The sequence below is a fragment of the Balaenoptera ricei genome, chromosome 1 (assembly GCF_028023285.1).
Source record: "Balaenoptera ricei isolate mBalRic1 chromosome 1, mBalRic1.hap2, whole genome shotgun sequence".
Taxonomy (NCBI): Eukaryota; Metazoa; Chordata; class Mammalia; order Artiodactyla; family Balaenopteridae; genus Balaenoptera; species Balaenoptera ricei.
Window position 1 is genome coordinate 155507532 of NC_082639.1, and position 13018 is coordinate 155520549.

Genomic DNA, 13018 nt, shown 5'->3' on the forward strand with positions numbered 1-13018 from the left:
ATCTAAGGGGAGAAGGTCATACCTGGTAGTGATTAATAGACTCCAGAAGTCATTGAATCCAAAAAGACTCTGCTGAAGGTAATGCTCAGGATTTCAGGGTAGCCTCTATATTATATTTCCTAATTCTTCCTTGGTTTTCACCCCTACTCCAAGCTAGAGGCCACCTCTTTCTATTTCTGTGTGGATGGAGGCAGCTGGCGTGCCTAGTTTCTGGCTGGCGTCTGTAAGACTTACAGATAATCCAGTCTTCAACATTCTGAGCGTTCCTGTTCCCTTAGTTTTCTATCACTAACCATCTTCTTAAATTTCTTTTTTTTTTCCAAGTCATAAATTCTGTGACTATCTCTTTGTTTCAAGTTTTCCTGGGTGGCTTTCTCCCTGTGACTCTCCATTTTGTACAGTGGCCTGATTTCTAATTTTCCTCCATGTCCAACCCTCCACCACCAACCCTTGTTTGTTTAATTTCACTTCTAACTTTTGTTTTATTTAGGTATGCAAAAGGGACTGAGTCCATACATAACATGTTTAATTCATATTCATATTCTAATTACTTCTGCCAAAGTTAGGCATTATGTCCAAAATTTGGGAGTGTTTGCATCATAACCCAGGAGAACTGATAGAAGTATTTATAATTTAGGTGATTTGAACTAATATTTTGATCTAGACACAGGTTATATATCTATTTTCTGTATTCAACCATATTTTCCCCCAGTAAACATCTTTCTTTAGCTGGTTTGGGTGCGCTGGTTCCATTTCTGTAGTTGCATATCAGAAAATGATATACAAATTCCTATCTCTTCACCACTTGACGTGTGAATTGCAAACTTTGTGTTGGTAATTATTGATTTGTTTTAGGTAGGGCAATTTAAGCTGTCCATAGATTTAGGATGACAAAGTGGAAAGATAAAAGAAGGAAGAGAATCATTTTCCAGACAATAGTCAAGAAAAAGGTCTAAGCCTTCCAGGGGTGGCAGAATGGTGAACAGTCTTCTGAGGCCTCAGATCTTCTGGGTCCAGTTCTCTGAGATAACTCAGCAGGGTGACCATGCACATACAGATAAACAATCGTCTTTTATTCTTCAGAACATTCTCCAGGGCTTGCTTGTGCGGAGGGAAGGATGCAAACCCTGTTTGTTTTAATATCTCAGAAATTCCCTTGTATTGCTAAGTTGCTTTGAATAGTCAACTGTTGAATCTTTGGCTACCCCTATGTGTAGAGTAAGGAGATAATTGCTCTGATCCCAGGGCGAACCATCTGCTAGTACAAATTGCTCTGCTATGTGCTTCATTGAAATGCTTGTGTTCGTTATATTATGTTGAAATGTTCATGAAACATGATTTATACTAAGCTGTGTTCCTGGAAAATTTGATTCTATAAATGGGCAGAACACTCTTAATTGCAAAGGCTCTTCTCTCTCTTTAGATTTCTAAACTGCTGTGCTGATTTGATCTGGGGCCCTGGAGAGCCAACAGTCTGTGATAGTGTCTGATTATCGATGCCTAGGAGGATACAGCAGTGACAATCCAAATTTACAAGACTCATAACAGTTTCTGAAACCTCCTTCAAAGCAGACGTTTGTGAGTTCTGGAATCTGAAAAAAATATGTCTTGTTATTATGATATAATTCAAATGGTCTTTGTTGATGCTCCTATTGGAGAGTTCAGTTAGTGCCTCATCTATCAGCTTTATGTTTGTATTGTAATACCAGTCAGGGGAAAGTACAATTTGATAAATGCCCACTCCTAAATCTTTTATTGTGCTGTGTTAATGTAAGATTAATGACCATGATGTCTTGAGATAGGATTTTTTTTGATTTGTTGCTTTATGTCTTCCAATATCACACAGATCTACAAGATGTACCTATGGCACAAAGGGAGAAAATAATGATTTAAGTAGAAAATAGGAGTAGGGCCTTCAATTAACAAGACATTGTTAACATTTGTAGGTAGATTTTATAATTTTCCAAACATGTCTGCTAGAAATTTTAGAAGTAAAAGTGGTGAGAGGCAGAGAGACTTAAGATATTAGCAATTTCTTCCTGCCACAATATTTCTTACTCCACTGTGAATAAATCTAATGCTAATTTATTTATCCATCTATCCTTTGAACTGCAATTTAAAAAGCCATAAAACAAAGATTCAGGCAGGATGGCAGACTTGCTCAGATTAAATACTCCAGTGACTTTTACCATCTGAGGTCTATTGACATATAATGAATATTAGTGAACCTCGAATCACCAGGCTGGGTCTCCCTCACTGTTATCTTCATGATCCATGATGATTTGTACACACCAAATATTTCTTTGGGTGGAATGGTTTTACAAATAATGCTTGGAAATTTTATATATAAGGCTAAAAGTTAATAGATCCAGCTTCAAAAAAAAAAAGTATGTGAGAGTCTTTTATCACTCTCTTGTAGACTAGACAGACAGGAATTTAGGCCCTCGGGTGGTGAAATTAGCTTTAAAATTCCTCCTTTGTCTTTCCCAGCAAGAGCCAAGACTGAGAGAAGAGCTATTTATTTGAAACATCTCTCTTCCATCTCTTCCTCATTTTTCATAAATTTGATTCCCTTTTTATTATCATTATTTATGTTTTGTATAACTAGAAGAAGAATTTGTCATGGATTACGTCTTATTTGCAAGAGGCTCTAGGAAGATAGCAACAAGGCATGCACAATATATCATAATTTAGCAGCTTCTCTTGTAACTCTACTGAAGTAATGGTGGAAAAAATACATATAAACAACTCTGAGGACAGATTTTGAATGATCCAGTAATTTTGATTTATTCTTGGTATTTGATGGAGCTGTATTAGCAGTTAAAGTCAATGGCTAAATGATTCCCAGCACAAAATGAGCCAGAAGTACAAAAGAAGCTTTACAATGCACAATTGAGAGCTCCAAGCCTCCCAGCTGAAATTTCCAAAGTGCAGTGTAAATAACAGGCCTGGTTGTCACTTTCAACTAACAATTCCACCCAATATGGTCTAGCTAGGTAATTTGTCCACTACTCCTTTATGAAGCAGTAAACACCAGCTTAATTCCTTTGGCCTTTCTAAAGCAATCAGCCTCATTTCTTATATCTACTGCAGAGGAGGGGTGAATCTCCTGCCTCTGGTGACAATAAGCCCTACTCAACAAAGGTGTGGAACCTGGGATTGCATAGAAATGCTTTCCATGCCCATTAATAACATTGGCTGCCAATCATGTTGAAGAGATCTCAACCTTCCCGAGTTCTCTAGGGAAAAGGACTCTCATATTCCTATATTTATTTCCCTTCCTCATCCAATACTCCCGCTTACCCCTAAACAGCCATTTTTCTCTTCATTTTTTCCCTCTATGGCTTTCCCTGTCACAAAGAGGAAATAAATGAAAGTATTGGAAATCAAAATCTAGCACTCTAACTACCAATATTAACAGAAAGGGAAAAGTGTTCCAGATATCAATAAGAGCCTCAAATCCAACCAAGCAAAATATACAATTAAGCAGGCAGATGCTGGCTCGGCCGCTACTGAGATAGACTGATTTCCACTGCTTCATTAATTTGACTTGGCTACTCTGAGCAATTTGGTTATACCCTCACAGCAGATTTCTTAGCCAGAAACAGATCCCCAAAGATTACAGATGTTATGAGGGAAAGACCATCCAAACATGAGATCTTTGATCTTTCCAGCCCAGGTGGGAAAGCTAATAAATTTGTATAAATGCTTCCCAGGGCATCTCTATTTAGCAGTGATATGGAAAGTTTAATTTAAGAAGTTGGATGTGGACTGGCGAATCCTCTTTCTTCTCTAACTTCACGATGGCATTCAAGTGCAGAGAAGTCAATCCTTACATCTACCTACTGGTCTTTATTCCTATATTTTGAATCAATGGGTATGAGCCCTGATACTGTTACCTAATTTGTTGACTGAACACGCACCAGAGTCCTAACCTGGGCCGAGAACCCCTGTCCCATTAGGGAGGTTCTTTTTTCGATCAGATTTGTGTAGCCAATAACAAAACTGATGCTGAGACTGGAACAGCACAAACTTTATTCAATGGCCAAAGAATGGAGAAGAGGGGACTTAGTTCACAAATCGGCTTCTCAACCTAATTCAGGCAGAGACACCAAATATATAGGAGGGTCGAGATAAACGGGAGAGAACTGAAAAGAGTGGGAGGAATATTCATGAGTTATCAGAGAACAGGGGTATGGTGTGGACCTGAAATGATGCAACTCTCCTTTTCAGTACTTATGTGGGCTTTTCTGGTTGTTGGCCTGGCAATCTTCAACTGTCATGGCACTGGTGGGTGTGTCATTTAGCATGCTAATGTATCACAATGAGCGTATAATGAGGCTCAAGGTCTACTGGAAGTCAAATCCTCTGCCATCTTGGGCCTAGTTGGTTCTAACCAGTTCTTGGTTTTCCTCTTTGTAGCTTCCTCTTGAAACTTAGATAAGAGTAATTGGTTTCTATTCAAGGGAGGGGCAGGGGTATAATTCTGGAGCAACAGCCTTGGTGACAATACTATCATTCATTTGAAAAGAATCATTTGGGGACTTCCCTGGTGGTCCAGTGGTTAAGAGTTCGTGCTTCTACGGCAGGGGGCGCAGATTCAATCCCTGGTCAGGGAACTAAGATCTCACATGCCATGCAGCGCAGACACAAAAAAGAAAAAAAGAAGAAGAATCATTGGAAACATCCCATCATTTATTCATTCACCAAATATTTACTAAATTCTTACTGTTGCTAAGCATTGTAATGGACATTAGGGATGAAAAATGAACACTGCTTGGTCACTGCACTTGCAGAACTCAAAGTCTCATGGGAAAGTCAGATATGTAAATAGACTATTATAACACAATAATCACAATAATATGTGTATATTATTATGTGTGTATACATATTATGTGTATAATATGTGTATATTATTATTGACATAAAAACCCTGAAGAGAGAGGAGGAATTGGGAGAGTTATGAAAGGGTCATAAGAGCAAGTGGTATTTGAGTGTATTTCTAAAAGATGCCCAGGAATTTGCAACTCTTGGTAAGGAGTTGCTGTGGTGGGGAGGCTCTGGGGGGGGTGTGTGGTCACTACTCAGGAAGATTTTATTGAGCCATTACTGTCTTTCCAGCATTGTGTCAGGTGAATTCATTATGCCCACACAACTCCATTATCACCACCGGATCTTCCTGGGAGACATCTCCAGGATGGAAAAGAAGGGGGTGGAGTTGTGGTGAGGAAACTTTGAGCTTCATTACCTAAAGGTCATTTGGAGAACAAGGTGAATGTGTTCAGCTCCTCTTTGGAAGTTTCTCCTGAGCTGCCAAAATGCCACCATTTAAGAAGACAGGAGCAGAGTTTTTCTCTTTAATTTCTCTGCTCATTAAGCCTTCACTTCTGAGGTGTGAAAATGACTCCAGGCTGGTAATAAACTGCTAGAGAAGTCATTATTTTAAAACCGATCTTGATCCCAAAGGGGATGGGTTGGTACAAAGCACAATTGCTCTAAGATCAGCTCCTCTGTAGGACAATGATTGTTCAAATGTTTCAGTTATCATAAGAATAAGAAAGGGCTGTCTAGTTACTGCAAGAAAAGATGAAGCACAAAGCTCTCAGAGCTAGGCAATAATCACACTAGTCTATTTTGGGGGGTGGGGAGAGGGTACATTTCAATGGGGGAAAATTGTAGTATTGTTAGCCTGTGTATTATAATGCAAGGGAAGCTGAAAGGGTACTGAAAGGACCAAAGTAGACAGAAGTCACTTTCAGGGAGTTTAGTGACGTTAAAGAAGGGACTGGGAAGAAGTTGGACTAACAATAATGCTGTTAATAATAACAAGATCCTCCTGAAGCAGTAAATGTCACTCACCTCCACTCCCACGAGAACTTAGTCCTGGATAGACGCACCTGGTCAGTTTTGCTTTTTTCACATTGGTTCTCATTTTGCCCCCAAGTTAGTAAGGGGCAGGAAAGTTTCTCTTGACTAGCACTTTCCCAAGGCAGTAAGTCCCAGACCTTTGGTACATTGACCTTCTGTATCCTTTCTCTTCCTCCCCTTCCCTTCCTCCCTCCCTGCCTCCTCCTCTGCCTCCCTCCTTCCTTCCTTCCTTCCTACCTTTTTTCCTTTCCTTCTTTCTTCCTGTTGTTTGTTCAATGCTTAAGGCTATATATTTCCTCTTAAAACCATCATGTACAATGCAATCTCTGAATTTCTCTCTAAATAAAAGTGAACTAAGACAATTTGATTTCAAGAAATTTTTGAGCATACAGTGGAACCCAGTGAGATAATCAAAGAGCTCCTGCGTTGTTGCCTAAGTGGGGATTGTGGGAGGTGTAGAGTGAAACATGATTGATTAAATGTGGGTAAAATGTTATTCTAAGGTTTTGGCTTTTCATCCCCTTTGAGCAATCAACCCCCTCTGCTTGGACAAATTAAGGGTCATGATTAGAGGGAAACTGAAGCTTCTGGCTGGTGATATAGCGATGCTGTTCCTCAGGAGCTAATCTCTTCTCTGGGGAAAGGAACCCATCTAGTCACCTCACCTCTGACCTAGAGCCAGTGAATCTGAAGGGGAGAAGGAATAGTAAAACCCCTGTGGTCTACACAAGGTTTTGGCTTTTCTCCTGAGGTTACTAATTATTTCCTTCCATGGCAATTTGGTCACATGTCCTCATTGTAAATCACCCAGGGACCTGCCCTTCACCTCTAAAGACCCATTCTCAGCTTTCCATTGGCCACCAGGTGCATGGCCTTGTTCAAACACATAGCAGTTGTTACTCAAGGCATAAAATGATTAGTTGTTCTTTTGGTAACGGCTCTCGGATTCTATGGTCGCATCAGCAATCAAAAGTAGTATCTTATAGCTCACCTCTTCTCAAACCCCTTATGTTATATGGTCAACTTCCACGTGATGGGTTATTCTCCAGCCCCTTGAAAATCAATTCAGCAACAGATGGCAACTAATGAGGAGACTGGATGTTAGGGATCTAATCAGAGCACAAAGGAAAGAAGAGAGAACACATGGTGATCTCAACTGGAGTGATGTGATCAAATTTCTCATGTTTTTTGGCTCATATTGATGACTAAGCCTTGTCTGTTGCCTAGGAAGTTTGGCAAATAGAACCTTTGTGGCCTGTGGGAACAGCTCCAAGAACTTTACCATCAAAACCCCGGCCAGAACACGACCACTACCTCCAGCCCCACCTTCACCACCACTACCTCCACCTCCACCTCCAGCACCTCCTGCATTTCCACCTTCACATCCAGTGCCACAGTGAGCACCAGCACCATCACCGTCATCACCACAATCCCACCACCTTCACCACCACCAGCACTGCCACCCGATCCACTTCAGATCAGTACATGAGTAGGCAGCGGCATCTTCCCTATATTTGAATGAGGGCTTTGTGACTCTGCCTTGCCCCTAGTTCCTCTTCTTTTGGGAGCTTCAGCTGATCATTTATTCCTTTTTAATTTAAAATTTTTATTTACTTAATTTTTTAAAAATGTAACCTTCATTTTGCTTAAAACTCAGAAATTATGAAGAGTATAAGCACTGAAAATTTTCAAAATATAAATATATCCCTTTTACACAAATGGTAGCAGATTATATACAACATTTATTTTTAACTCTCTCAACAATATGTCTTGGACATCATTCCAAAAGAGTCCATAAATAGCTTCATTCTTTTAAAAATATTTTTAAAAGTTAAATTTCTGCTCTTACCTATATTAATTCTTTTCCTCTCTGTTACTTGGATTTATTTTGGTGTTTTTAATTCTAATTTCTTCTGAGAGACGCTTAGCTTATTGATGTTCAATCTTTCCATTTCTATTTCTATTTTTTTCTAGTATAAATAATTATCGCTATATATTTCTGTATATTCCATTAGCTTCATCCCAGGTAAAGTATATACATAATTTTGTTATATTTTTATTCAAAATATTAAAAAAAAATTATTATGCTTTGTTCTTTGACCTATTTAAAAGTATATTTCTTAACTTTACCAAACAGGGCTTTTTCAAGTTGTCTTTCTGTTGTTGATTTTTAGCTTAATTGAGTTGTTGTCAGAGAGCATATTCTATGAAGTTTATTTTTTTTAAAGTTGTTCATTTTGCTTTATGTCCCAGTATATAATTATTTAAAAAAATGTTCTATGTATGTATGCTTCAAAATATATATTCTATAGGTCCTGAATTGAGTCTTCAACAGATGTCTATGAGATTTATTTTGTTAATTTTGTTTTTCAAATATTCTATTTCTTTACTGACTTTTTTCTTGTTATATCAATTCCTTGTAGTTGTAAATTTTTGCTTTATATATTTTGAGGCCCATATTATTAAGTGCATGCAAATGTAAAATTGTTATACTTTACTTTTATATTTAGCCTTTATCATTATAAGTTATCTTTATCCTTATCTCTAGTGAAGCTTTTCATCTGAAAGTCAGTTTTGACTGATATTAAAATAGCTGCATGAGATTTCTTTTGTTTAAAGTTTTCAATTTTTAAAAGCTTTTTTTTTTCATAAAAGGGAGAATCTTTTAATAATTTAGCACAAAAATCAAATTATATAAACTTGGTATATTCCAGAAAATATTGCTTTCAACACTTACACCATGATCAAAATTCCTTTGGTAGCTTTTCATCAAAATGAGGCATGCTATTATGTAAAATATAAAGCACTTTTAAATGTTCTCAGAAAAGTGTCTTTGTTTTAGTTACCAAACGAACATCATCGTCCGCTGCTCAGCCTCAGCTGCGTGCACACAACATGAAAGCAGGTGCCACCGAGGTCACCCCTGCTCACAATGTCAAGTCTCCTCCGAAACGTTTACAGTGGTTACAGCAGAGGACAGCCACCCTGCCCAGGGCCGTGAAAACAAAACCAAACTTTATTGTTGCAATCATAAAAACACTGCAATTAGAAAAAAGCAAACAGCAGTTCCCCAATGCAGAGAACGGGGCTGCTAGGCTCAATCTTAGAACAGCAAACACACACACACTGCCCCCCTCTAAACCCTCAAACAGAAAATCCCCAAGGGACGCAGTGGAAGTAAAGTGAAGGCGCTGATGGGCTCGCGGCATCACACACGTCGGACGTGGTGTCCTCTTGGTGCATCAGAGGTCTCGTCAAGGAGCCCCATCCTGAAAACCAGTCCTCAGAGGTTAACACTTGTTGAAAGACCTGGAACAGATGCTACTATCCAGGCTGCATGATCAACCAGCCAGCTTTAACACTGACTGTTTCTCCCTAATGTTCACCAGTAAGGGTTCTTGTTTGGGTCTAAGAGCTTGTGTCCCTGCAGCTACAGAAGGGCAGCACGGAGGGTCTCACACACACACACCGAACATCAGCTTCTGCCACGAGAACACCGCTTACAGAGGAGCCTCTTTTAAGAAACCAGTATCTGCTTGTCTGACCTCAGAGTCAGTCTGTAGAGCCATGGAACCATCCAAACGCCTAAAAGAACAGGAGGAAGAACTGGAGGGAAGGTACACAAGCCATTTAGAAATCCTTGAGCCTGTGAAGGAGGATCCAAGGATCCCCCTTTTCCTGCTACTCCCAAAGCAGCCATGTTGCTAAGTCCCAGAAAGTCCTGGAAACAGCACAGAAGTGTTTCTGCCCTAAAGATACATTCTAGTGTCTCATGGGAGGAGCCGCCACGAGCCTCAGGCCACGTAGCGGTACTGGTTGGGACTGTCCTGGTCTCTCTCCATGTAGTCTCTGTCTATGAGAGATTCGATTCTCTTTTTCAAATCTCCAGGCTTGATGAGAAACTTCAGCTGATTATACAATTCGGAAACGAGCAGGTTGTGGCCCAGCGTTTTTCTCATCTTCATTATCCTGACGATGGCGGTGTCGATCTGGTACTGCCGGTCCTGGAACACGCGCTCTGTGGTGCTGACCTGCTCTTCAACGGTTTCCTTCATCTGAATTTGATTGATCTTGATCCGAAACAACTTGTGCTTGAATTCTCCACTGAAGATGAATTTGTCTCCGTCTTCGACCTCCCTTCCTTTGGGACTTTTGATCAGGACGCGTGCTTTCCCACAGGCCAGGGACTGCAATGTCCTCCGCAGCTCGTTGTCCTCTATCCCAGTGGCCAACTTTATGTCCTCAAAGCTGAATCCGTCCCCTTCGTTGAACACGAGAAGCACCAGCGTCTGGAACAGCGACACCTGGAACTCCTTCTTTCCCTCTTTAAACTCTGCTTTCAACACGGCGTGACCCAGCGTAGTTTGCCACTGAAGCTTTCAACTGCTGTGCTTTCCAAGATAAAACGTCTTGAATACTTCCTGAAGTTTAATCATTTCTGGAGTTAGATGTACTTCCATGGGGGTGTACGTTGGCCAGTATCCCATCGTAAGTATGTTCACTGTCAGGTCTATAGAGCCTGGGTCACTTTGATTCTGTATATACTGCTTGAAATGAACCATGATGTCCTTAGAGAGCTCCATGTCCTTGAACATGCCTTCCAGCTTGCTGGTGAAAGCAGCCCCACACTCGTGCTTCAGCTTCGACAGCATAGACTTTTCAGCATCAACGGAGGCACTTTTTCCAACGAGGAGTCTTTTTGCCCAATCTTTCTTATAAAATGCTTCAAAGACATCTTTACTGTGAATGAACCAGAATAGGACCATGATCTTGTCCAGGATCCTCTCCAGCTCCTCGTCCGTTGCCTCCTTATTACCTGCTCTCAGTTTTGAATCAACATGCTTTGCTATCAGCTCTGCAGGTTTGTTTGGCCTCTTGTTGATGAACGATTCGAAGGACTCCTTCATCAGGTTGATGAACTTCTCGCTCCTCTGGAAGCACACTTCTATCACGTGGTCCACTCGGTCCTTGAAATCCAGCAGGTCCTGCGCCGTATCTTTATCTTTTTCAGGATTGATAACGATCGTTGTCCCAAAAGTCTTGATGTACTCGCTCCAGTGCTGCAGCAGCGCCTGCTGGCCGCCCCGCACGTGGCTGAACAGCTGGTACAGCTGAGCGAGGTCGGGCACTCTGTTCTCATCCAACAGGTGGTCCAGCCCTTTCTGCAGAATCGCTGTTAAATGTTCTCCTAACAGCTGCTTCTCCACACAGGCAATCCGTGGTTTCTGTGTGCTGTGGTCTAGATACGTGATCACGCGGTCACCCTCCTCCCCCAGGTGCTTACTCACATGTCAGGTACTCCGGAACCTCTCTTTCTTGCATTAACCTTTGGCCTTCTGCAGCATATAAACAATTAGTTTCTTCCAAAAATTTCAGTTCAAATGAATCTTTATACACCTGGAGGTCGGACAGCATGCCCAGCAGGCTCCGGTCCACGGCCTCCCCGCTCCCCCTCTTGATCAGCAGCAGGATGCCATCGATGGTTTTCGTCTGAACCATTTTATCACTAATAATATGGTTTCTAAATAGTTCATATCCCATATCCCAGATGGAAGGAAGCACGGAATTCTGAAGCACGTAAGTACGATCCAGAAACAGGAAGATACTTCTGATCATGATCCTTTGTCTGCAGTGATCCTGCCAGCGTGTGTTAATCTTCTATAAAAATAAAACACTATCTAGCGAGTTCTCTAAACTGAAGGATTTTTGCTTGCACGTGGCCTTCACAGACCTGGCGCAGCTGCTGGTAGAGCACTGGGGAAACTGTGAGAACAAAGATTTTCAACAGCCTGGTAGAGCTCTTCCAGGTTCTATCTGATGGAGGTACTACTTTGTATGGCTTTCACTGCTTCATGAAGTTTCTGCCAGCTGTCCTGAGTGTAGTTATCAGGCAATTTAGGTCTGTCTCGGAAATTCTTTATCACAAGCTTCTTGGAGCCGCCGGCGGCCCTGGGGTTGGAGGTGGTGGCTGCGGCGAGGGACGCGGGCTTGGTGAGGCCGTTGGTGTGTCCGACAAGCGCCGAGAAGCTGCCCTTCCGAGGGGTCTCGTCGGCCTCGGCCTCGGTCTCCGCAGCCCGGACTCGCCCTCCCTCCGCTGCCCTCCCTCCGCTGCGCTCCCTCAGCCCCGCCCGGCCCGGCCCAACCGCCGCCCGACCCGGCCCGACCAGACCCGGTGCCGCAGGCCTCGGGAGCGCGCCAGACCCCGACCCGACATAGCCCCGAGCTCGCGGGCGCCGCGGTCCGTGTGGAACCCGCAACAGTCGAGGGCCCGGCAGGCCGGGGCACCGGGGCGCCGACGAGGCGGCTTCGTGTGGGGGGCAGGGAGTCGCAGCGCAGCCCCCGACCTTCCTCAGCCCGGGCGCGCCGCCATGCCGGCCCCTTAAAAGCCTTTTGTATCCTTAACTTTTACATATGTTTCTTTTAAATAACATATAACTATGCTTTTTGAAAGTCAGTCTTTTATCTAGAATATTTTCTCCATTTATAATAATATAATTCCTGGAGCTTTTGCGTTTAAATCCAACATCTTATTTTGTGCTTTATGTCTGCCATACCTTCTCTATATTCATTTTTTACTTGTCTTGCAAAAATTTGGATTAATAATTTTTTATCGTTGTATTTTTTCCCTCTACTAGTTTATATGTTAAAGACATAGTTAATATTTTTTTTCCTAGGGACCTTAGAATTTACAGCATGCACATTAGGTAAGTCTAAAATTAATTAATATGCCTACCTACCTCCTAGATAATTCAAGAATTATCATAACATTTTAACACCTCATGGATTAAATGGATTTTTTGTTGTTCTTGCTGCCATGTACTTCAATATTATTAAAAAAAAAAAAACCCCACTAGGTATTGTTATTATTCATCTATAAACTATAATCACTAAATACATGTTGCTATTATTATTTTGACAAACTGAAGCTGTTATCTGTTAGTCAATTCAGAATAAGAAAATTTTTTAAATTTTATTTTACCTTTATTCTTTCTCTAATACCCTTTCTTTATGTAAATTGGAGTTTTTGATTGATATCATGTTTCTTCTTTTTATTGAAGAATTTCATTTAACATTTCTTGCAAGGAAAATCTACTGGTGATAAATTCCTTCAATGTTTTTTGTCTTAGAAAATCTTTATATTTCCTTTACT

At 41.2% G+C, this 13018-nt stretch overlaps 1 protein-coding gene across 1 annotated transcript; it reads right to left on the reverse strand.

Annotated features, from left to right (window-relative positions):
* Positions 1-9593: 9593 nt before the first annotated feature.
* LOC132353333 (cullin-4A-like) lies at positions 9594-11529 on the reverse strand. Its single transcript, XM_059904466.1, is given in 2 exon segments — positions 9594-11160; positions 11162-11529. Coding segments are annotated over 2 exon segments (1821 nt in total). The 5' UTR covers positions 11485-11529; the 3' UTR covers positions 9594-9662.
* Positions 11530-13018: the final 1489 nt, after the last annotated feature.